General features: G+C 39.9%; 1 protein-coding gene across 3 annotated transcripts; it reads right to left on the bottom strand.

Moving 5' to 3' along the window:
* Positions 1-2,388: 2,388 nt before the first annotated feature.
* ACTR2 (actin related protein 2) lies at positions 2,389-26,314 on the bottom strand. Of its 3 annotated transcripts, none has more exons than XM_032681543.1 (10): positions 25,910-26,072; positions 19,755-19,865; positions 16,853-16,867; positions 14,587-14,802; positions 10,930-11,002; positions 8,899-9,035; positions 7,967-8,116; positions 7,125-7,270; positions 6,627-6,759; positions 2,389-5,455 (listed from the first exon to the last, which is right to left on the bottom strand). In XM_032681543.1, exons 1-10 carry the CDS (start codon positions 25,955-25,957, stop codon positions 5,285-5,287), a joined length of 1,200 nt encoding a protein of 399 aa, XP_032537434.1. In that variant the 5' UTR covers positions 25,958-26,072; the 3' UTR covers positions 2,389-5,284. The 3 variants fall into 3 exon arrangements, with proteins under 3 accessions (XP_032537434.1, XP_032537436.1, XP_032537435.1); XM_032681545.1 differs by lacking the exon at positions 25,910-26,072 and adding an exon at positions 26,215-26,314 and having other exon boundaries at positions 2,866-5,455; XM_032681544.1 differs by lacking the exon at positions 16,853-16,867 and having other exon boundaries at positions 2,866-5,455.
* Positions 26,315-26,379: the final 65 nt, after the last annotated feature.

Below are 26,379 nucleotides of genomic sequence, written 5' to 3'. Positions count from 1 at the left end.
TGCTAATGTAAATCCCACCTGCTCTTACTGGACTTGCCCCACAGTAGCTGGAAGTAGTGCTGATACCCACTACAACAGGAAACCCCTAAAATATTCCAAGGAGATTATGTGGTTGGGCGCTTCCCGAAATACTGCCTTTCATGTCCTTAATGCCACCCTTGCTTTTCCTGCTTTGGCAGGGAAAGCCAAAATCAGGGTTACACGGAGTGGTTTAGAACAGGAAGTTGTTGGATGACACAAAGGTTTCAATTTGTAGCCCCCAGAAGCGCCGCTGCGCTAAGAAAAGCGCCTGATGAGAGTCAGGACTTACAGGATCTACTTATGTTGAGGTCAACAACTGGCAATTAATTCATTCGTTAAAATACCTGGAGAGATTTAAAATGGGCACATGGTGAGAACACGCCAGCAAGAGGAGGATCTTGAAACCACTTAAGCTTTAGGGCAAACAAAAACCAGATGGGAGATGGGTGCAGAGATGAAAAGGTGTAGGCAAGGGGCCCATATCTGTCATTATTCCTGCAGCTACAATTTAATTACTAGTCCTAGGCTTCGGGGAACAGTGATTTTTTTTTAATAATAACAAAAAAAAAGGTATGGGAAGGAACATGAGTTCTGTGGCTGAAGGATGCCCCTTATTATCATCCCAAGTCTCTGCTAAAACTCTTACTATGCCTTATTCATGACCTAGAATAGAAACTGCTTCCCTAATCTTCAATGTTAATGAATTGCTTTCAAAGGGAAAAAAAAAAATTAAAAAAACAATTGAGAAACAAAGTCCCATGCTTCCTCTCCTCTCCAGAAGCACCAGAACTCTGCCTGAGGCACAAGGCAGGCAAAACTCTCTTCTCCAGTTGTTTTGGGCAACAAGCAGATGTGCACTGCAGTGTTGTTTTGTGCAGTTGTTGGTTGGGTCAAGGGGCTGCAGCACCAGGTTAGAGAAAGGTGAGCAACTTACAGGGAGGATGTTACTTAAAGCTGATCTTAATGTTGTAATGAAGTGAAGGCAAGAGGTACAATTAGCAGTCTACTCTGAATGGAAGATCTTTTTTTCTTGAGGCCTATAATGGCAAAGTGACAGTGACTTCGTGACCACCAGAACAAACCAATTCTTTAGAAGGGAACAAGCATCACATGGTGAGGGCTAAAATAAAGAAAATTTTAGTCAAATACTTCCTGAAAAGGTCCAAATCAATTTTTTCTAACACCATTTTCCCTGTAGCTAGAACATAGGAAGAGATGTATTTGGATTTAAAAAAAACTAAAAACAACAAAAATTAAAAAAAACCCACAACCAACCAAAAAAGACCCCAACAACAACAAAAAAAAGGCAAACTTTGATTTTTCACTGCACTGAAAAAGCTAATGACACTAGTTTGTGGAAAATAGCTGAAGTGCCTGCAGGGAGGAATTCACTATTGAAAGAGTTGACTGGCAAATGTCAACTGAGTTGTATTTAGTCCTTTCCACACAAAGGCCATGCCAGGAAAAACAAGCTAAAGGGGAGGAGCAGGGAATATGAATTAGTACTGTGCAGAGGTAGGGCAGATGTATTTATTTGTTTCCCAAGAATGCAAAGTGATGGAACAGAGACTTGGGTTTTGGGAAACCTTTTTTTTTTTTTCTTCCTATTAAAAATCCCGTCTACCTTGTATCTATCCCTAAGATGACAAGTGTTTGACCAAGCCACTGAGAGAGATGTATCCAGAGCCAAAGTATACATATTGGGTCCTTCTAAGAAATCCAAAGGCATTATCCTACCAAGGACACGATGCCTGGGGAACACACCTCCAGCACAGCACACACAGTGAGCTGGGGGGGAGGGAAGAGGCTGATTGAGCTCCTTTCAAAGGCCAGACAAATGCATCGTGACTGGGGGACCAGTCACTAACCCACACAACCAGTCCAGAATTACAAGATTTCAGCTGCAAGAGCTGCTTCAAACCAGTGTATCCTTCTGAATGCAACTGGTTAACCCCACACACCGTTTTTTCTATCAGTTAAAATAAGGGATGCAAGTGAAGCAGCACACAAAGTCACAATGCCAAAGAGACTTTTTCTAAACAGGGCATCATTATGTGGCTTCTGAGCTTAGCCAAGGATGCTGAGGCCAGTACAACCTAAGGGGTCTTCCCATTTTGCAGTACTGAAGTTGAACTAGAAAAAGATTCCTGTCCAAGGATAAGGATTTTATTTTCTTTTTAAAGAAACTGGGATGGAAGGAGTGGGGTATTGGCTAGAGAATAGAGTATGACAGCAATCAGTAGAGAATGTGTTGTCAAGTCAGATTTCCTCAGCAAAAGCTGCTCCTGGTAGTTTTGTGATGGAAGTTAAGTTAGAGAAAAACTGACAGAACTGTGATTTCCCAAAGGAAACAAAGCAAACATAATCTACTTTGAAAAAAATCTGATTTTATTTTTGTATTGAAAAGACCTGTCAATTTAAATAGATGTTTATTTCCATTCACGGTCTCAACCAGTGTTGTGTGTTAACATTATTCAGAACTGTATAAAAAGCCATTTGTGTTACATCGGTTAACATCCTAGAACACTGGGGGAGGGGAGGGTTTGAAGCAGCTTAACATTAAAAATAGGATGTTCCCAAAAAACTTACAACTGATGCGGCATCTTCTATTCTAATTTTATAGGAGCTGAAGCATTTTGCAAATACAATTCAAGTTATTTGGTCTTCAAAAAAAAAGAATATTTTAAAACCAGATTGCTTTCATAGCAATATTGAAGCTGTCAGCTGAGAGAACACACACACACACACTCTTGTGTGTGCAAACACACACGTGGAGAACCACACTGAGCACAACTGGAACACCCCATTCAGTACTTGGATTACATATGTGTTCCTCTGAATCCACGATAACAGTTAATTTAAAATGCTAGTTGCCTCTTTTTTTTTTTTTTTTTAATATATACATGGTTTCCATGGAAACCCAAGATTCTGCACAATCAACTGACATTTATTACTCATGGTGCTGTGAAGTTCTCTAGTGAAAGGGCCAAATTCCAAAACTTTAACTCAAACATGCACATACCTAACCAAGTCCAATGGACAGGGGAGAAGATGGTTTAGAAAAGGGGTTGCAGGGTCAAGGTCTAGATCTGAAAAACCACATGACAGATTGTCATTCAAAAAAAGTTTTTTAAGTCATTCTTTGGTTTATTTCCATGATTCCCAACACTGTCTGAAAAGCCCAGAGACAGTCACTTGAGAAATCATAGCTCTAAAGCAAGCCCACAGCATTTTTTAAGTCTTGTGTATTAAATGTTTAGAAGACTACAGGAATTCAGAGTACCCCTTACATTCATGTCCCCAAAAATCTAGTAACTGCTTAAGTGCATGCACTGAGGCACGACCGGCATGCCTGTAAATTCATATTGTTCAAGTTAAGAGTAAATATAGCTGCAAAAAACCCCACCCACCTATAATTAAATGGTCATTACTAGCAATACTATAGTGACTGTCTTGTTATTAAAGAAATGCAGACATGGTTTCTGCCCCTTTGGCTCGCTCAGCCAAAGGAAGCTGTCTGCTTGATTTAGAAAGAAAGCAGATTTTAAGAATCCAAGGGAGTTTAATATTTCTGTGTTCCTGGGGTCAATTATTAATGCAAAGATGTAGACAAATGGCAAGTATATGAAAGCATCTCTTGTACATTCCAAGCTTTGGAAGTCAAAAGCAGGTCTTAACTTCCTTATGCTTAAATGTTATGGTAGGCTTCGAAAACCAGCAAGAAGTAATGTATTATTTCCATGGAAAGTAAAGTAGAACTAAGTCTAACTGGCAGTTTTTGCTATGCTTACTGTAAGGCAGATTTTATTGCAAAGATAGTTACCAGTCTGCTAGTAGGAAAAAAAAATACAGGCAACTATACTCAGAGAAGGTGGCTGATAATTACTAGTGACAACTTCTATTTTTTAGAACAGCTCAGCTTTAATGTACTTTCTCGAAAACAGCATTTTCATCACTGGTTTTCACTTCCTTCCCCATCCCATGTTAAGTATCAAAAATCAAGACGGGATAGAATGAATTGTGGCTATTTACCAACCAACAACATCTCATATTCCAATGTTATTTTTAACTGGAAGAAATATAAGTCATTCTTTATAACCTACTGCCACTGGTTGTTTATAAATATCTGCTTGCTGCAATAAACACTGGTCATTGAAATATTCATTTGCAGTAACTACTTGGCACTAGGTTAATATACTTGTAAAGTTTAATGGAAGTGCTTCTGATGTACACACAAGCACTTAAAACATCAGACTTTTTTAAAACTTAGTTCTGGGGGTTTTAATATCTATAGTTACAGTTTTCACAAGCGTTTCTGAAAGTATTAAATCACTTCAATAAGTTTAGAGGCTCCTGTCTCAGCATATCTAAGTTTCTCAACAATTACAGAATAGCTAATTTAACATTCTTGCTCCCTATGCTGAGACAACGTGGTACCAAAATTTAGTTATAAAAAGAGGCATTTTTGGTCAGGCTGACCCCCCCCAGCTGTCCCTTAACAAAAAAAGCAACATGCTCAAACCTGTCTCCTCTCTCCAGAAAAAAAAAGACACCTAAGGCCACAAATGTACATTTGCCAGAACATCAGGTGTTGTCTCCATTTGTGGCAACTGTACATTCCCACTTTAAAGAAATACAGTCTGAAAGCCCCACCACCACCACCTTTAAGGATAAACCCCCTCAGAAGCCAGTTTAGGCAGCAGTGCATATGGAACCACATTACATGGAAACGGTGTGTTAAAGCCATTCCAGCTACTTCAACTAGTTTCTAGCAATGTTTAATCAAAATTCCTAATTTGCAAGAAAAGAAAAAAAAATGAACTTGATGTAGAGAGAGGCATAAAGATGCAAAGATAATCACCACAATGATCCAATACCAAAACCTCTTGTTTAAAGGTTTTCTTATGCTAGAAAAGGCACACAACTCCTTGTGAACTAGAGACAAAAGCTAGCAGGACTACAGCAATAAACCCAGAAGAAAAAGCCTACCAGAATTACCCAATTGCCTACTGGGAAGGAACAATGAAGTAGACAGGCTGCTCTTGCTCCGTTTTGTTTGCAGGGAAGTGGTCAAATTTAATAGTCAAATTTAGCCACATTAAGAAACGTTTAACAAAAGCTACCCCAAGAAACCAGAACAAAACTTGACGTTTGGGTCAAAAGGCCAAGACAGGCCCTTCCATAGCATGTAGCTGAGTGAGTTCAGAGATTGGCAATGAAAGAAAAAAAGCTTTAGACATGTGATGGGAACAAGCTTTGGGATTTATCGAACAGTCACACCAAGCTTCTCCAGCACACGCACTCCCTTTTCCTGGTATTCTTGTCGGGTCATCCAGAAGTTGTCTTTGTCTTTCATGATGTCTGCTAGAACCGCGCCCCCCAGGAACACCATGTGCTTCCGACGGGGTGGATCCTCGATTCGGATCTTAAATTTCTAAGAGAAAGGAAAGAAACTGTTACTGTCAAAGCCCTTCAAAGATAAAACGGGGCTTTTCCACCAGAACAACGAAGTGGAAACTATAGTGAGAAAAACACGGCCAAAGAACTGAAACGTCAGCTCACCGGGCGCTCCGTGTGAGCCTCCAGCTTGTGCAACCCAAGTAAAATAACTGCTTTGCACTGGAAATCAGAGACAGCCATTGACACCTCCTCCAAAACTGTACTTTCGGTATATCCACAAAAAGTTCAGGAGTCAGAATATAAAATTAAAGACCCAATTTTGTGCATTTCATGAACACAGTAAACACTGAAATACTTCATAAGCTTCAATGGCTAAAATTATCAGAAGTTACCAGATCATCAAATCACAAAATATTTTACAATTATACCCAGTTTTAGAAGGATAGCCGAAACAGATTTTAAATTTACACAACCAGCTTAACAAATTAATATTCCCTTAAATTCTTCAATGCTAAAGCTCTAACTTCAAGAGCTTTGAGTACAGTCATTTGTGTGCAATATTATCTCAGTTGTAAAACATTCTGTACAACTGAGTCATTCCATATTGCCCCAAAAGATATTTAGAGGACACTGTATTAAGAATCAGGGAAGTTCAATTTAGTTCAACATTGGAAACTCCACTCAAAGGAGTTTTCTCTGTAAATATCTCCTCCTTGAAAAGCAGACAGCATTATAACACAGTGCTACTTCTGTAATGTGTGTGTGGCTGTTGCCTCCTTATCACAGTAACCAATGAAATCGGAAAACTTATTCCACTTGAACTCCGGCCTCTCACTTTTGAGTATTTCATTTGTAGTATGAATCAAAACTTTCACAGATTAAAAAAAATATATTTTTGCCCAACGATGACTTTAAGGCACAAAAGACTTTCCTTAGCTTTGTTTAGCCTACATTACAAGTTGTGTCCTAGCCCATTTCACATTCGAACTAATCCAAGACTTAAGGAATTACTTGCTTTTAGCACGGACTAAAAGGTGACTATTGCAAAGGAAACGCAGGGGTGTGAAGAACAGAGAGGCAGCGATTTTGCAAGTCACACGGAGGGCCACCCGCAGCCTTTCATTTTTGACTACTTGGTTCCCTCTAGTGGGGATTCAGGATAAGACTCCGTGTCCCCCCAAATGAAGCAGCCACTCGATACCCACCGAGAGCTTTTCCACGTCTCCTTTCAGAACTCGTTCCAGGTAGAGCTGTTTCAGTTCCCGCTCCAGCCGCGAAGGGAGCCCGGGGTACATGGTGGACCCTCCAGACAGCACAATGTGCTTGTAGAATTCAGACCTGACCCAAAGAAAAACAGTCCTTCTAGTGTTGTATAGTTTACCTGTTATGAGGGGTAGATACCTGTACGGACAGGGGAGCAAATACAAACCTAAAAAATGGTGACTACACAAAGACAGACTTGCTCATGCTTTACCACAAAGCAGCAGTAAAAAAAAAAAACCTGTGCTTTCAAGATTTTATCTGCTCATTCACACCAAAATAGTTTCCAGACAACCTGCTGAGCTCCAAGACCACAGCCTGAGCCCCTCTCCCAGCATATGCCCTCCCCTAGCAACACACATTAGTGTCTAAAGCAAAAGATGTTACTTTGAAAGCAGTTCTCACATCACCCCTGCATCCTGACAGAGGATTTGTGCTCTTACCTGGTATCAATGTCAGCGGCCTGGATGGTGTTAAACAGCAACTCAGCCACACCAACCCCTTCTACATTTATTAAGTGAGGCTGGAAAAGGGCCTCTGGTGCCTCGAACCGTTCTCCACCAACTTTGATAATCCTGCCATCCGGGAGCTAGTGAAGCAAAAACACCATTGAGAAGGCTACTTTTAGCCACTTGAATACTAAAAAAAAACCAAGAGGAAATGACCTACATTGCTCCCTAATGTTTTAAAACAGGAAATTGTTGATACTTGTCAGCACTGCAAGAAGTCCTTCAGTACTACTGAAAGAATACACAAATTCTTTAATCACTGCAACTCACTCTGAGACATCAGGGACCAGACACATCCATACCAAACATTTCCTTACAATACCAACTCCTATTATCAATTTAAAAGATGATCTTACAGCAAGAGTAATGCTTTTCTGCAAATTATTTTCTCCCATGTGTGATCACAGGAAGTTTCCACTAGGAGCAAGTTTACCACTCCTGACAGCAGATATCAGTCTCATATGTCCCACTGTTATATGGATGAAGCTGAAAGAATTTGATATGCTGGAGTAAGTCCACTTTCTCTACAAGTTCCCACACTGCAATAGTCAAATTTCAAAGATCTACAATGGCAAAAACGAGTGCAAAGTCTTACGGAAAATCTGAAAAGAAAAAAAGCTTTTAGAAGCTTTTCCCAGAACCAAGTAATCTGATTCTTACAGACTCCTATGGCTGGGAAACGAGCTACTGCCAAGAAAAATTGTGAAGGAATCAAAGATAAATGAATTTAAACCTAGGAAGTTTAGGACAAGAAAAACTGTCTCTAAGACACTTACCGTGTAGGATTCAACTAATACTGTGGTCTCTAGTGCCAGTTTCTGCTCCTGTTCAATGTTGTATCCCACATAACAGAGCTTTTCCTTGATCATGCGAACCGTCTCAAAATCAGCAGAATGGTTGAAAGCGTAACCTCGCAGCAGGAGGAGCTGGAGGGAACACAGCAGGTTAGTCCAGATCTCTCAGTAGAGGTGTACACTTAAGCATGTATCTTTAAAAGCTCATCTCCCTTTTTTAACTGCAAGTTTAGTGTTGAGACAAATCCATCCTGGTATATCCGTTATGACCAGAAAAGCGGAACAGCAGCAGCGTGACTCCAAGTGGGAAATTTTCTTCATCATTACAACTTTCAGTGTAGCCATCACAAAGACAAATTAAAGATAACCAAAATAATTCTTATATTTAGCACTTCACTTCAGAACACTCCAGTGTTCCAGTTTAACCATCAAATTTGTCAATCCAGAATGCTGCTTATACTTAAAGCACCCAAACAAACAAATTGTCTTTCAAACATGCTGTCTTATTTAATAATCAGGGAAGAATCACTACACTATTTTCCACACTGTAAGAAAGTCTTTCTGAAAACAGACAAGTAGAACTGCGAGAATACAGTTTAGCTTTCATTTTATGTGTTGAGAAAGCCAACTTTTGAGGTTTTCCTTGCCAAATATGGAATAAATTCCCTTCCTACAAGACTGCCACTAAGAAAATGTGATGTCTCTGAATAACATCAATATCATCACGTGTGATTTACATGAGGAAACATAAGAATAGACTGAAGGAATACAGAGACAAAGGAGTTCTTTATCTAAATTAATATATGAATAATAAAGGGAAACTGTATAGTGGTTTATTGCTATCAAGGGATTTTAACTTGAACCAAAGTACCACAGATACCAGCCTCAACCTTTAAGAACTCTTCCCAGCTTACCTTAATGAGGTACCTAGTGATATCCCTCCCAGCAATATCTAACCGTCTCGTGAGATGAGGGAGAGAGAAACCTTCATAAACTGGGCAAATGTGGGTTACACCATCTCCAGAGTCCACAACAACACCAGTCAACAAACCTAATAGAATGGGGAGGAAAAAAAAAAAAAAAAGGTGCAACTTCTGTTAGTACTTTCATAAATAGAGCAGAACAGTAGCGAGTTTAAGATTTTTTCATTGTAATCTTAACACAGCCTCAGTTCCCTCAGTCATCACTGGATTTTAAAGTTAATGTGTTCACAGTAACAAATGCTTTCATATATTTTTTTTTAAAAGTATTACCTCTACTTTTACCTAGATGCTTAGAACTCTACCGTTTGCAATTTTACCTGGTGTTTTGACATCTTAAATTGCACTCTAATTAAAGAGAGTATCTATGCTCATTAAATGCTTGTTGGGGCACAAATTCCTCCACAGATTCAGCTGTATATGTGCAACCTTATATTAATTTTCAAATATGAAGAAACTTAGAGATATTCAGGCCACGATTTTACCTTTTACAACACTTAGGACTTGTTGATTTTGACTGGTATTCAAAAAACCAAACCAATGCTTTCATAAGGTGGAGAATATTTGGACTGCACAGCGTACACCTAATTTTTTCCACACAGAAGCAGCATTAGGCTGAATCAGATCCACTGTCACGGACCAAAAAAAAAATCAACTCTCGTGAAAAAAGTTTACCATAAAACCATTAACTTCTAAGGTGTAAAAAACTGAGATATCATAAACGTGTAGAAACATACATTTCTTTACTTTAGAGGCACAAATCAATGGTGAAAGTTGACCAGAAAATAGTTTTATAGTTTTTCACAAGCTGCCTAAAGCAAGAAAACATATTTTAAAGGAAGGCTTTAAAAATGCACTGAAACGAGGCACATCTCTATGTAACTTTAGCCACTACTTTAACCTTTAATATAAAATAAAGAAGTAAGATGTTTTAAAGGGCTTTTTTAATTTTCAAAAGCAAATGTTTTAATTATGGGCCCCTTGACTGTTACACTTTAGAAGGTCTTCAACTTTGTTTTAGATGATGGTATGTAGAAACACTGCAGACTGCTCTAAGTTGTGACACCATTTTGTTATTCACAAAATAATTGAGCACTACACAGTAGGGTACATGAACAATTACAGCAGATTTTAAAACTGTAGATGTTAGTCAATTAAATACTTAAAAGAAGTAGACCAAAGAAAAAGTAAGGGGAAAAAAACATAATAGCACAGATTGCAGCAAATAAAATTAATATTCAGGTGTGCAAAAGTGGTTTTGGTTTAACTAGTTTTAATGACTTGCATAACAGAACTACCTTTCCAGTACCCCATCACTTTGCCTCTTGGACACAGAAACTGCAATGATGTGTTAATGGACAAGGATATTTATGTCCTGCTATGTGACAGCTAAATACACCAAGCCACTAATAAACAGATGTAAGGAGTCATTGTATTAGAACTGATGTGCTTGAGTCACTCCTTAAAATCCTAGATGGACTGCAGCCAGTGGTAGAATTTCCACTGGATTTAGTCAATCCCTAATTTTCTGCTCAGGCTGAGGATCTTTTAACCTACTTTATCTACAGCAAAAGACTCAACTTTCTACTTATTTCCCCCCCTGAAAATATTGCAAAAGTCACGTGATCATCATCTTGAAATTCACTCATGATCAGAAAATCAAAAGTCAGCCATTATGACTTGGTGCCAAAGGCAAAACAATCACACCTTGAAACAGTAACAGTTTTGATAAGCCAGGATTTTGCATTTACAAGCATGTCCCCATATGCTTGTAATCCAGGAAAATAACACTGACAGTGATACCTATCAATATTTCCCCAAAACAAAAAGCAAGCCTGTCAGTTAGAGCTGAGCTTGCTCAGAGAACAGCGTTGAATTAAGCCCAAGACCCAGTGATGCCATATTAGTAGCTTGGCTCAGCAACACATTAATAAACTAAAGAGATTTTAGGTTATTTTTGCCTACCTTGAGCATACAGAGTAAGAACAGCCTGGATGGCTACATATACCCCAGAAAACTGGTACGTCTCAAACATAACCTGTAAGATGAAGGCAAAAATTAGCTCCCAAAAGCAGGCCAAATACTAAAAGAAATTTCATAGGTGTTTGAAAACTGTATTTCTAGCATTTTATATTTTTTCTAATCAAAAACACAGTAGTACATTCAGTTCTATACTTCACCTGTTCACACCAGATAAGCCAGATGAAATATTCCACATCTGTTTAGCAGAATGCTCACAAGAAAACCCTTACAAGAAGCGAATACTCACAAGAAAATCCACACACCAACTTCTGCAGCTTTACTAAGCCCTTTTCCAGAGTGCTTAATGAGTGGGAGGCAGTACTTGCAGACCAGACAAGCACCTCATTACTGAAGTGTGACTTGGGAATGAAATGTTTGTTAAAGGTGTATCCTCTAAAACGAAGTTCAGGGGTTTATTATTCTGCATATCAAGCCTCATAGACTTTGTACAACTGCAGAGTCTGTCAAGTAAAACCAGACTCCTGTGCATCCGGGACCAGAACAAGTCCAGTGTCACAGGTTTCTCTCTGCACCTGGGCCACCTTTTTCACTTCTTTAAAGCACAACCAATGACAAACTTCTAAAATCAGTGCAAACTCCACTACAGACAGAAAACTGCAGGTTTGCAGAACTCATACTGAAATATGAGAAGTAACTGCTTGTCTTGCACACGAGGTTCCCCTAACCACTAAACTAGTTTCAGTGAAGAAACAGGCCAAGATTAAAGGATGTAGGGTTTATAGGATCTTGTCTTCTTTATAAACACAAAAAAGGCCAAGTAAACAAATCATACTGTACAGCAATTTTCCCCTCAAAATGCTTTACCAGGAAAAACGGATGAACTCTGATTATTTCAACACATACTGAAGTTTTGCTTTTGCTACTCTGCAGCCTCCTGAGCCCTTCTGCAACTTCTAGGATTAGAAACTGATTAAATCCTAAGTACTCCCACAGCTCAAGTAAAAGATATCCAAATATTGTTGAAGAAAAAAGCTGATGCCTGACAATTTTAGAATTCTGAGCTATTTAAGGAACCTCCTCTGTTAGAATAATGTGAAAAGGAACAGAAAGGGAACAGTTGAAAGGGCAGCAACTCAAAGAGATTCCATATGAGTAGTCATTGTCTAAACCCGACACTATTCCAAGTAGATGAGACTTTCAAACAACGTGCTTATTAAATGAAAAAATAACATAACGAAAACCTAAATTATCAACTTCATACAACAAAATGAATACTCAAATGGCATTAGTTACTGCCTTCACATGTTGTACCAAACCTGTTTATAACCTATATGCAAGGCCTTTTGGGGATTGTTATTCTTTCCTTCAAGACATATTTGACATGAAAAATGCCTTGACATGGGATATATATGTTAACAAATCTTAAGATGCAAATACTGAGCAGGGTGTTCTATGAAAAGATTCTTCTTCCCTTGAGAGCAGATTTTGGATTACCTACAAAGTGATGTCCTAACTAGAAAGGAAGAATTAAAAACTGGGAAGAATGGTAATGAATTCTAGTTTGGGATTAGAAGTGACTGTGCTCGAGTATCTCTACAGCTACTTGATATGCCATTACAGTCTGGCTGCTTCTGAGGGTGTTACAGAATGAGAATGCAGCAGAGAGAGACAAACAGCAAACACTTAGTTAAGCTGAAGAGCAACCAGTGTCCAGAACATGCTCTGAAAGAAAAGGCACTTTTTAAATACATATTTTACAATATAGCTGTCACGTGAACACCTGCTGCCTTACTCTGAGGCTGAGTTTGATGAAGAAATGAGGTAAGGAATGAGAATTACTAAAAATAGAATGAGGGACAGCATATGTAATTATCTATCCTCTTGATATGGTCCAGATGACTAAGCTTTCCTTTCAGAATGCTACTGCACTGTATCCCAAATTGCACAGACATTATTATATTTACTGCAGGCTTTAGGAAATATCTTCATTCAGTCCTCTGCTTCACACTGGGCTACCCTCCCTGGAAAGAAGGAGGCCATGTCAAAAACGGAAGGAGTATAAATACACTGTGGTTAAAATAAATATTGCAAGTCCTCATAACATTGTGTTCCATTAAAAATATTAATAGAAACAATGAGCTTCTGTGTAACTCAAATTTAAATTTACAGAAATGAATTCTAGCTCTCACTAATCCTCTAGATCATGATTACGTATCTACAATCTCTGGAGTGGTATAAAAAAAGCAAAAGGAGCAATGCAAATATTTTATCAGAGCTCAGAGGCCATACTGTTTTCAATTTATGGTATAAAATTGCTTGATACCAGAATAACTAAAATCCAGCCTTTTGTGTTCAGCAGGAAAACAGAAACAAGAACACCATTGTAGACAGCTGAAAAGCAAAGAAGCCTGGGCAGGAAATACAGCCATTCCTGCTACATGGAGGCCAACCAGAATAATCTGCTATGCCTATCACACCACAGCTGACTGATGTGCAGGACGTGGTGTTACTAGTGTTGCACTACATAACAGTTGTGTAATAGTTCCCTAATGTCCACAATTGCTAAAAAATGCTGAATTTAGATTGCACGGTTTGACTTTTTTCACTTAAGTTTTACCTTTGCTAGAATTCATTTGCTCCCAAGTCCCTGAAAGAAAGGATTAGCATAGATACATTCACTGCCATGTTGCAAGGGGAAAAGAAAAAAAGCACTACTGTACTTGTGACAACAAAAGGATTTTAAGGGAAAGGTCAGCAGGTAACAATAAATATAAATTCTTATTAGAATAAGCAAAAATTTGGGGGAAAAATATATATATAAGCTTTCATATTCAAAGCTCTGACAAATGGATATGGTTACAGACTTGGAATCCATTTTTCCCATCCTATCAGGTATTCTAACAGCACTTTTTTTTAATTACATTTTAGTTACACTGAACACTTATATTAATTGAAAATACCTATGATGCTTGAGAGGAAAAAAAAAACCCAAACAAAATGGGAAACTAAACTTTTTGTTCTCTTCAAACATTATTGCTCTTCAAAACTATATCTTTGTCACATAGTACTGGAGCTAAACAATATCTGACAACCTACATGAACACAAGCTTAGATCACCCAGGGCAGCCCTCTGAGATCGAGGATCCAAGAACCAGGCCTTCCTTCTTAGAAGGCTCTCATTGATAATCCCTAGCACTAATTAATGATTAGTGCATTGGTTGTCATCACACCTTTGTCTCGACCACCTCCAACAACATCACTCCATCTGGTGAGCATCATCCAGCTCCAATCTCCTCTGCAGCATTACTGGCTTACAGAAGTCCAAGTCATTTAAAGTAATTAACATTCATCCAATAGCTCATAATCAACAGATCTTGGATATATGCAGACAGACATGTATTCCCAATTCTGTGTTCTAATGCTGGTATGGCTTGAGACAAGGAGCCTGCTACAGCTTTTGAATGAGATCAGCTTGTTTCAGTTTAAGCTCAGGAGCATTCATGACTATGGCTGAGGATGAGTTTTGGTTAGAAAACAGAACTGCTTTGCCTCAGACAGTCACTGTGTGTTGACGGAACAAGAAACCTCTTAGCAATATTTCAAGGACAGTCTGTATCAGCTTCTACTAGACAGACATACCTCCACAATCTTCTCCCTGTTTTTAGTTGGATTCATGGGAGGTTCTGTGAGTAGAATTTTACAATTTTTTGTGTCAATATTAAGTTTCTCTGGTCCAAACGTGTAATCCCAAAGGTGCTTCATATCATCCCAGTTTCGAACTATGCCGTTCTCCATTGGATAATTCACTTCCAGCATTGACCGTAATTCACTGGCTTCATCACCAACCATGAGATCCTGCGAAAATTTTAATACAGAGACATGTCAGTGCTTGCAAAGTTTTCTGAACACCAAACTCCTCAAGAATGACAGTGAACTGCTTCAGCCTGTGTCCAGCTGTGTTCTTAAGCAATGCCCACATTTTTGAACCATTTTCAGGTATTTAGGAGAGAAGTAGAATATATTTCATGTAGTATTTAAAATTTGGCTGTTACCCATCCCAAACCTTTTCCAAAATGAACATTATTAATTCAATTAATTCAATTTCAATTAACCTTAAACAAACCAATAAACCCTGTTAGAGACTACGAGCACCTCTGTAAGTACAGATGTTTCTCCACTGACACCTCCAAAATTATTTTATCAAATACTAATTTCTAAGAGCTGAGATGCAAAACAGCACATAAGGGTAGTAGGTGGGATTGGCAGAGTATTTTTCCATGCATGTTGCAAATTTCTGTGCACAATACCAAAAAAGGAATAATGAGTGGTGAATAAGCATACCGAACAGTAGCAAAAGCAAATAAGAGATTGTAAGTTCCACACTAGACATTAAAAGAAACAATGGTTTACATATTGCCTGTGTCAGTAGGGTGTGAAGAGACACATCTAAATATAAAATATAACCTCGTCTGTTCCTTGCCAGAAGTTTCAAGCCAAAAACCCAAGTAATGCATTCTTGCACAAACACAACCAACTAATGCAGTTTGTATAGTCATTTCACACTGATTAAGCAATCTGTTTATTAAAGTTAGTTATGCAAACACTGCAAATTCAAATTAGTAGCATCACATCTTCTCCTTTCCCACGTATTTCCCAGAGGAAGCATGTACAATAACATCTTATCTTCGCTCCCTATTATATCCCACAGTTGTCTGGGATAAAGAAGCCTGGACTGACTCACCTGTACTTAGCCTATAAGAACATAATTCTAGATACCAACAGCCCTGTGTCTATACTAATATTAATTGCCAAAAAAAAAAAAAAAAAAAAAGCCAGCTGCTTCATCCAAAAATATGCCACTGCAGTTTGCAGTTGCTGTGGCACAGCAAACTTGGAAGTGAGGATTACTCAACCTACTACTCAATGCCAGGGAAAAAAAGATGCACAGCGAAAAAATCCGGTGCCTGGTTTACAATGCCCTTAACAGTAACCTAGTTACTGTTGACTATGTAAAAGGAAGTTCATTGAAAATAGTTTATGTTAAACCATTCTTCTTCCACCCCCTCTCACTGACAAGGTGTTTTGTTTGTTTTCCTTGCCCAGTAGATCACGCTTCAGCTCTCGACTGTACAGAACACAAAAGTCAGGACTCCAGTGTTTTAAACCAAAGGTACTCTGTTGAAACCGTACTATTAGAATTCCACCACGCAGCCACACTACTCATGAGAATTTAGGATGACAGAAACTCCACCAGTTAGAAGACTTGGAAGCCTTTTTGTGCATTGTTCTCTGAGGCTCTCTGCTGCCGGACAGGACACAGCCCAGGAAAAGCTGCTATTCAAAGGTGCAATGTGAAAGTTGCACGAAACTTTCACGTCCTTTTAAAACCAAGATAAAGGGCAGAACAATTGTTCTCTCTTGAGAACATTAGTGCTAGCACACTAACAAACAGGCACACTTGGCAGGTGAAGAGGAAGAAGGACGACACAACTGAGTTTGCGGAGAGGAATCAGTATCGTGACATCCAATATTTCCACCACTTGGTTACTCAGGAATAGTTTGTCTAACTGAAATCTGAACATTTCTTCAAACTCTCGAGTTTTAATGTTCAACAGAGCACTTTCTACTGTTAAAGATGCTGAGTTCATGTTGATCTTTCAGTGTTATCCTTGCATCTTGCAAAACTACAGGTTATGTAGCACTTAGAAGCAATACATAAAATATTCTCATGAATTAGTTTTGCCAGTAAACCAAAGCGATGAACAATGTCCAAAATAAGTATGTATTCAAATGTAAAATGTAAGACAAGACAAAACAATGAATAGCATTAAAAAAATAACATAACAGCTACTAGGTCTCATCAAGCAAAAATGGTAAACAAAAAGCACAGGGGCACCTCACTTACCATCTTTTTGTTATTCTACTTCAACAGGTCAAGAAAGGTGAAGAAAAGGTAGAAGCAAGAAAGTCAGAAAAGGCCTAAATGAAATTCTCAAATTACTTTAAGTACACAGTAGAATTAGGCTGAAAAGAGATGCAGGTACAGCAGGAAACGATCCGAGTTAGTTTAGTTAGGGCCAAACTAACATTCTCAGGGTATCAGATTAAATTGTCTCTTTAAAGGAAGCTACTGCTACATGTCAGTGGCATGTCATGTTTATGCATCCTAGGTTGCAAACAGGATCAGTATATCTGCCTATCTCTCATAAATAGGATTCTGTGTATAAATATTCTGTAACAATGGAGTTTTACCCTGGGCAAGGTGTTTATCTGAAGCAGACAAGACTCTGCACAAGGCACTTGACCATAATTAGCTCTGACAAATCCTAAATTTATGTTTTGTTTTAAAAATTTCATTTAAAATATCCAAAAACTGAAAACTAATAATCAGTAGTGACTTACTAGTACCCCTAAACCCGCTGCAAAGACTAGCAAGTCAGTAAAAGCTAAAAGCAGCATCTATCCTTCTGGGTTTAGAGTTTTAAGGTTGCAATTTTAAGCAAAATAATCCCACTAATAACTGAACTCCTGTATTTATGTCCTGAACTGAGGACTCTGAGTAGGAGAAAAAGCTATATCCTTGCTTCTAGCCAAAAGGAAAATCCATACAGAAAATATGGGCAAAGCAACTTGAAACTGGTAACTCAATGGATGAAAACCACTGTTTTGATCAGCTTCCAGGCTCTTTTCACAGAGTTTCCGAATTTCTCAGGAATGACAGCTTTCCTGAATAGTTTTGAAAAGTTAAACTCTTGCCAGCTTCCTTTACTCAGTTTCAAACTTATCCTGTAAGAACTCACAGTGAATGCCTAGAATTAAAGTCTGGCATAAAACTCATCTGCTAAAATATATTTCTTTTAGGAAATCTGCAAGAATCTCACAAAGAAAACCAGCACTCACGCTTTACAAGTCTTCCTACTGTATAATCCTACTGGGATACCCAAAGTATCTGTGGCAGGGATTTCTTCTCTTGATATACTGCTTCCTTAAGAAAGGTGACAACTTGTTATAGGCAGATGCTACAAAACTTGTAGGAAGATTCTAGACACGGTTTATACTCTGTACAATGCGCCCATGTGATCCATGCTCAAGCAGAAGACCAGCAATGCATGTGAAATTATAGTTTACTGGTTCTTTTGCACTGATTTCATAGTAATTACCCACCTCTACCTCCTATCTTTTCAATTTAACACTGTTATCTGTAACAATATTAAACCAAGTTATCAGGTAATCAGAGGATATCAAAACTGGCAGGACAGGCTGTATCAGACCAGCTCAAAAGAAAACACAACTTCAACAGTGAGATTTCACGCAAGAAAATCTTTTTTGGACTTCAGACTCATAAATCACTGCATAACTTTCATAAAACTTTACCAGGATCTCCTTTAAGGAGGCTCCTCACATCAAGTTCAAGGAGATACCCAAAGAAACTCCCGTCCCCAAGTCTTGCAAGAGAAAGGAAGATGTTTTCCCTCTCCTTACAAAAAAATTCTCTCTACTGTGAAAGGGAAAGATCTCCATCCTCTCAACCAAATTGTCCTAGCTGACACAAGGTAAAGCAGTATTGCAATATTAGCAACACACAAAAAAAACCCCTATGAATGTATTTTGGGAAGGTTTGATGTCTTTCAACCTCTTGACTTCCTTGTGTGGCCATCTGCTGATACTACAACTGTTTTACAGGCAGTAGCAGAAGTCAGATCACTCAAGTTCTCCTTGTCGACCACAAGGTTCTGAAAATAAAGAACAAGACTAGGCCAACTTTTTCTTTTCCTAAGCTGCTGTTCAGAAGCAATATGGAAAGTAAAATTGAAAGCCTGTGTATATGTGGTCCTACTTGACCTTCACTGGCCTAAGTGAGGACTTCTACAATTCTGCATTGCCTCCTGCTTCTCCCTCACTCTCCAACTGGAGCTTGCACAACTGTGTAGTAAGACATTCAAAACTTTACCTGACAAAGAAATCCCCTCTTTTTCAGCTGGATCAGCTCACTAAAGTGGCTCACCACATGCCTGCACAAGCAGCATGACCAGCACAAAGTGAGAATTGTGTGGCTAGAAGCAAGAAGGATGTGACCACAGCAGGGCTGAGACATTTACTGAAGCCTGTATCGCAGAAGCAACTAGTAACACTCAAAGCATTACTCTGTAATTATAAAACAAGTGAGAAATGACAGCTCCCTGGACTTCAGAAAAAGATTCTCAAACAATGGTTCTCCCCTCATGTCTTGGAATAATGTCCCAAGACAAAGCAGCCTGGACAGAGCCTCTCTAACTGCTATGCAGTACCCAAGTCCATCAACAGCAAAAGGAAAACAAAAACAATAGAAACAATGAAATGCAAACACAGCCAAGGTTAAACATCTCATACAAGATCACAGGTGATCAACTGTGAGTAGAAAGCAAACTGTATAGAAAGACCTGGAAGCTCCAGCAGTTCTTCAACACTATCTCAGGATCTCACAGTACAGCTTGGGGACAGTCAGTCACTTCTGTCCAAATTCTACCTTCTAATCTTGACATCATTCACATATTGGCATTTGAAGCCCCTTTTTGCCCAGAACCACTTGAGCCCTACCTGCTGCCTCCTCAGGTGTACTACTTGAAGGCCTCCAGTGCTTTAGATTACCCTCTTGATAACCTTATATAGTTTGTGACAGGCTAAAATCCAATACAGAAATGAATCAAGAAATACTGAAACAGCATAAAGGGGAGTTAAGGAGAAAGCATTTCCAAACATAACATAAGTCAAAAGCTGCCCTGTGTATCTTCATCTGTCAGAAAGAAATAATAATCAAAAAAATTTACCTTGATTTCAATGTTTCCTACTTTAGCAGTTGATCTTATAATGGGTCTTCCAACCAAAGCTGGAAAAATGTGCTCTGGAAAATTTGAGCCTGCATAGCCACATTTCACAAACTGAAAAGGAAGAAATTATTTTATTAGAATATGCATTACTTTTGTTAACCAATAGAAACCTGGTTTGGGGTAAAAAATTAGAAGTCCAAATTTAAGAGCATGTGTCCCACTGGAAACCAACTGGATTTATATTTTCAAATCAATTTTACACATTTCAAATGATGCATTAAAATATTACAATATTTTCCAGAATGTTTTCTGAATCAAGACTGTCAGATTTTTAAGAAATGGTATTAAAACAACTAAGTACATTGTGAGGTGTACAAGAGTCTGGCGTCTGAATTTGGATTTGGCCACTCCATAAAAAAGTCCTCCAGCAACCTGAAATCCATAATTTTATAATAGATCACCTTATAATGAGTACCCAATGAGACCTAATTAAATCACCTCTCCAATTAAAGCACACAGTAGCATAATGAATTACACACCAGAAAAAAAAAAAAAAACCCTTGTGAAGTCAAGTTTTATGCTCTTATAAAAAGTGCTGAGCTGTGAACTAGCAGATAAGTCTATGCAATTCAGGTGGATTTCTCAAAGTTCCATAACTTTCAGGGTTTCTTTTAAGGATAAAGTTTCCAGCAAGCACTTCTAAAACCAACAGCACAACCAAAACCTCAGATGATGGCAGTTCACACCAAACAGGATGCTCTGAAAGTGTTTGTTACCCAAATATATACAAAAAGAAGCTTTATATCACCAGGTCCCAAGATAGTATATACACTAAGAAAACAACAATAACTTATTGAACATTAAAAAAAAAAAATACAGTCACTAGAGGAAGCTCAGTTGTTAATCGTGAACTTTAAATGTGTCAGCAAGAAGTTACAATTTTAGTTCACAGGGAACAGCAAGATATGTTCTTCAGCTATCCTACATGTGTGTGTCATATGCACACTTTGCATCTTGCACTGTATTAACATGCCAGAACAAAAACATTTTCACCTGCAGAGTTACTCAACCACTGAGGTGCAGCAGTGGTAACCCAGTACCACGGGATCACTCAGGCTGGAGGGAACCTCGGGAGCTGTCTGGTCCAGCCTTGGGCTCAAAACCAGTCACCCCTGACCTCAGAGCAGGTTGCTCAGGGCTTTGACCAGTTGGGTGCTGGAAGCCTCCAAGGAGAGGCAATTCACAGCCTCCTTGGGACCCTGTCCCAAAACTTAATTAGCCACTTCAGGTTGTATTAAAAGTCATCTGCCAGCATTTTCAAAAGCATTCCCCAAGTTTTCTGGAGCGAGGTCTGAAGGCTGCCACTGGAACAATTATCCCAGCAAAGAGTACAGCTAATTGCAGTGAGAGGAATTTTGTCATTACACTAACGGGAACATGAAAAGTCACGTGCTGTTGCTTGTAATTATTCACCTTACTGCAGTAAAAAAGAACACCTGTTTTAGAAAGAAATTTATCAAGCCAGTTACAGAAAGAGTCAGAGATATTTTAATTAAATATGGGGTAATAGAGGGAGAAAGGATTTTTTTTTTTTTTTGCTCTTTTGTGACCCTGATTTCTTTCACTCATTCAGTGCTTGCTGTCTCCAAAGGCAGAGCTGTCTGGAATACCTGAAGAATGACACTGTGTACACAACGCGTTTCACTCATTCTACTTAAATCCAAAAAGGCAAGTACTTATCAATTCTTTTGCTTGTGTTAAAGCCAGAAGTACCTAGGAGTTATATAGATCTTATCTGTGTATTCAAGAATGCAGTGCTGCTATCAGAAAGCAAAGAGCAGCCTCAAGCATTTCTGGATCACACTACCTGAATACACCAGAAGACTTTACCAGCAGTTTGAAACTCCAGGAAACATATGAGAAATTTTCAAAGACTGAGCTGAGCCCAAATAATGGTGTCCAAATTTAAAGGAAAAAAAGCTCCCTTTCAGGCTTAGCAAATTGCTGCATAAAGGGCAATCACACAATTTTTGTTGCTTCTAAGTATGGAGGTATGCTTGTTATAAATTTCACTGTGCAGGGCCTGGTCAAGCTAGAAGGAAGTTCTATGAAACATCTGATACAATCCCATCCTCCAGCTTAGGGCTTCCTGAATTATTCCAAGTACAACCATAAGCAGTACCCCCCCACACACCTTTGCACCCATATATTTGTCTACAGCTTTTCCTCCTTTTCTGCCCCCCTCCCCCAGCATGAAGCAACTTCCCTACCAGTCATCACCCACCACACTGGTCAACAGAAGTAACAGGACAAATAATATCTAAATAAATCTTTACAACTCAAGCTCCTGGAACACCCCTCAAGAAGCTCCACTACCCACACTTTTAAACCCTGCTGGAACCCCAAGGTTCATAAAGCAACCACTGAGATATGAGATATGCACTGACTACTGCACGAAAATCAGCAAGTGCCTCTCAGCCAACCTTAAAAATACCTCTCAAAATCACATACAACTACATTGACCTAGAAACTGCTGACCTACAAAACCACTATTCTTACTATTTGATCTCAATAGTAACTTCCAGACCCCTTCTGCATTAAAACCTTGACATACCTTCCCAGGAAATTAACTACGTTGGCAGTGAACAAACCCTAGATTTTAAAAACAGATTGTCATTTCTCCAACCAGCCTAAAACACAAGCAAAACCAGATTTAATCTATGTGAACTGCAGTGAGTGAGATTAAGCTTGGACACTCCCAGTCTGTTCCCCACCTCTCTCAGACCAGAACAGACCACCTTAAAAATTACATTTTACAAAGTTCTATAGATTTAGCCATATACAGACAGAATTTTAACTCCTCTTCAAATTTGAAACTTCCCTCTCCAATCTACATAAAAATTTGGTGAACATGACAGCAAGTGAGCCTTGTACATCAGCTTCCCCATCAATGGGAGCGTCCCTGCTGTAATATTCTCCCTGACATAATCCTGAATATTCAGGTGGTTCAGTATGTTTGTGATGACCCAACAATGGCTGAAGAACCAGACTCAGTAAAACTACCAATAGGTAAATGCACCTAAAAAACACAGCTCTGTATAATAATAGATGCTGGACAGTTCTTCATATTTTGAAGGGGTACAAGAAACATAAGACACTTCTCCCTCCTGTCCATTACTGGAAATCCTCCAAAATCTTCAAGTAAACGTTATGAGCTGCAGTAACCTGGAACAGAATCAGCTTCTCTTTTCTAGTGCCCAGCACGAAACGCTCACTGTTCCTGCCACTCTCAATTTGAAACTCTCCAGTTTAAGTACAGTGTACTTGTTTCTCTTCCATGTCTTACTGTGCCCACCTCTCACAACAATTATCAGCACAACGCTCATGTTTTGAACTACACCATGAGCACTCAATGAATTTACCCATTTCTGTAGGGACTTCACCACCATTTATTTTTGCACACATTTAGAATGTTTTAAGAACAGCTACCTAGCCTGCCTGTGTGCAAGGCCATGTATGTAAGAACTTTTACCATATATAGTTTCTTCTCCATTTCACTGTGGTTTATACTGACTCTTTCACTTCCTACTGAGTCATCAAACACCAAGAACTCGCATGTATAAGTATTCTTTCAAACTAAAAGAATGAGGAAGCTCACGAATAGGTCACGTGACAAGTTTTAAAATGAATGCTAATATTCTTATCAGATCTCTGTGCTTGATTCTTTCCATTGATGCAACTCCCAAACAAAAGCCCTAAACACAGTTACAGCAATTTTACAGGCCACTAAGTAACTTACCATTTGTCCTGTAACAATAAGAACATCCACCTTTAATGGTTTAGACCTTTGAGGTGCCATTGCCTCTCTCCCTCCTACACTACATGTTGCAAGAACTTCCTTCTAGTCACCTCTTCCTCAAAGACTGGCTGCAGCCTGACACATTCAAAGCCCTTGTGCAGCCTAGCAAGAACAGTAGATTTCAAAGACAAGCCCGAAGTTAAAACCTGCACTTGATTTTTCCAAGGACATTCTCCATTTTTTTATCTAACATTTCTGATGCCTGGTAGGAGATCTAATTTCAATCACGGTTTTAAGTATGACATATCAGAAATCACTCTGACATAGAACATCTCTTGTCATACAGGAAAAATATTATCATCAAAACACTGGTTTGACAATATAGAGCTACTTGATAATCTTCAAATGCAGTTGAGCCTCAAAAATTTACTGAACAGAATTTTCTTCTTCGTTATCTCAATACTAGTTCAATTACCCCAATTCAGTCTAAATATTTTGAGTTTTACTGATTTAACCATTGTTTCTTGACATTCTGCCCTCCCACCCAAGTTGCTCTGTGGCCAGGGTACTTCCAGACACACGTTGCTCTGCTCAGAGGCCAAACATGACCCAAAGCCACACAAGCTGGAGTGACACAGGCCCCTCCTCTCGCACCACAAAGGCACCTTCCACTGCTGGGAGGTTTTTTATATCCTGCTGGTACAACTCACAGAGGGGAAAAAATGCATCAATCCAAGATGTCCCTGGAACTAAAAGATACGTTATGTCGTAAAGAAATCTGTGTTGCACACACGGCTTGGGAAATTTGATAAGGACAAAAGCTTTTATCCATGTCCCACACCTGAGACCAGCCAAGGCACAACACTGCTGTCACTATCAATACACCAAACATTTCACAACTCAGTGATTATTGCCATATAAAGGACCATAGAGAAGGATGAAGCTCTTATTTTTTTTTTCCTCTTTTGGGCCTGACAACAGGGATATTAAATAATAATGATATTATTACTGAAAAATCACAAACAACAGCAACAAAAAAAAGCAAAACAGCTTCCATATCCCTTTGTAAGAAAAAAGTGCTAAATGTTATATTTTTTCCTTTCCTTTTCCTAAAAGATACTGTAAAAAGTGCCAAATGTTCTAGACCCCGGCCTTAATAATGATAATTTTTGCTATAGGAGGAAAAATGAAGAGACATTAAAACTGTCAAACCCCAGACCTGTCAAATATGATGTTCTAGTTCTTCCTCCTGAACCATTCTAATCATTTCAGATGCTAATTGGAGAACCCTCTAATTCAGGATGCTGAATGTCTACCAGCAGCATCCTTTGTCTCAGCTGTTCTCTTCCTAGGCTTATAAAAGAAAAGAAAATTCTTTTTTATTCCAAGTGTCTATATAAAATAAAACTTCATTTTTGCGCCATTCAAAAGATCTCAATGTACCACCAGTTATGTTAACTCTCCATAATAAAAATGATATTGTTTTACTAGGGGAAACCCTAGATTGCTAAAAAAAAAATTTACCATGGGGAAATAGCATCTTATTTCTTTTTTTTTTGCTCTAAAATGGTATCTTTTTCACTTCCTGTCAAGGTGCCTCGCAGCCTGACAAAAGGATGGATTTCCAGTGGGTGCCTGCACGCTCGAGGAAGCAAGAAAAGGTGAAAAGGACGGGGAAATTAAAAAAAAAAAAAATGCCAATTTTGAGGGTACGTTGTGGACCAGAAAGGTATTTTAAAAAATGCCAATTTTGAGGTTACACCGTGGATCAGAAAGGTACTAATGAAAGGATGCTTAAAAAAAAAAAACCAAAAAACCAACCAAACAAAAAAAAACCACCACAGAAAACCAACAACCCCACCAAAACATTTCCCTGAACTAATAATCCTGCGCACAGAGGACACATCCTGGTTGCCCCACGTATAATGCGCTCATTCAGAAATTTTAAAAATCGGTATTTTTGGCTAAACTCGCGTCGCTACAGAGCCTCGCTCGGGTCACGTAGAAAAATCAGATACCGACGGTAACACGGCGAGAGGCCGAGGCTCCGGGGGCGGGCAGGACAGCCCCGGCCCCGCATCCCGCCCGGTGGTCCCCGCTGGACTGGGATCACGGGATCAGCGGGCGCCGGGCCCGGAGCTCCCCCCGCCCATTCATTCCCGGGCCCGGGATGGCGGCCGGGCCCGGTGGCGGCAGCGGCAGCACGGCCGGGCGGGTGCGGCCCGCGGGCGGTGCCGGCAGGAAGCCGGGCCGGCTCCGGGAGCGGGGAGGGGGGAGTCTCCCGGCTTTTTCCCCTTCCCCCTCCGCCCCGGCGGCAGGGCGGGTCCCGGGCGCCGCCGGGGAGAGAGACACTCACCCCGGTGCCGTTGTCGCACACCACCACCTTCCTGCCCAGCGTGTCCATCGCCGCGACACCCACCGCGGGGGCTCCGCACCGGCACCGATCGCGACACCGCCCGCGACAGCGACACCGGCAGCGGCACCGCCCCGACCTCCGCCGGGCCCCCCGCGCGCGCGCGCACGCCGGAAGCCGTCAGCGCGCGCCGCCCGCCCCGCCCCGCCCCACCCACCGCCTGCCCGGCCCGGCCCGGCCCGGCCCGTTGCCATGGCGGCGGGTCCGCGGCGCCGAAGCGGCCCCCAGACCCGGTCCCCAGGTCGCACCAAGTCACCTCGTGTCAGGAGCAGGGTGGCCGGCAGGACCGGGGAAGTGATTCTTCCCCCTGCACTCGGCACCGGTTAGGCCGCACCTCGGGCGCTGTGTCCGGTTCTGGGCCGCTCAGTTTAGGAAGGATACTGAGGTGCTGGAGCGTGTCCAAGGAAGGGCAA

Source organism: Chiroxiphia lanceolata, chromosome 3 (assembly GCF_009829145.1).
Source record: "Chiroxiphia lanceolata isolate bChiLan1 chromosome 3, bChiLan1.pri, whole genome shotgun sequence".
Lineage (NCBI taxonomy): Eukaryota > Metazoa > Chordata > Aves > Passeriformes > Pipridae > Chiroxiphia > Chiroxiphia lanceolata.
This window is presented reverse-complemented; position numbering and strand designations above follow the sequence as displayed.

Bases quoted from the DNA above. Each gene is read 5' to 3' on its own strand.
- ACTR2 (XM_032681543.1), bottom strand. From the start codon at position 25,957: ATGGACACGCTGGGCAGGAAGGTGGTGGTGTGCGACAACGGCACCGGG. The intron at 7,271-7,966 runs GTAAGTGTCTTA...TTGCTTCACTAG, and splicing joins TATTAGTTGAATCCTACACG to CTCCCGGATGGCAGGATTAT. The intron at 5,456-6,626 runs GTGGGTATCGAG...CCTTTCTCTTAG, and splicing joins GAGACGTGGAAAAGCTCTCG to AAATTTAAGATCCGAATCGA.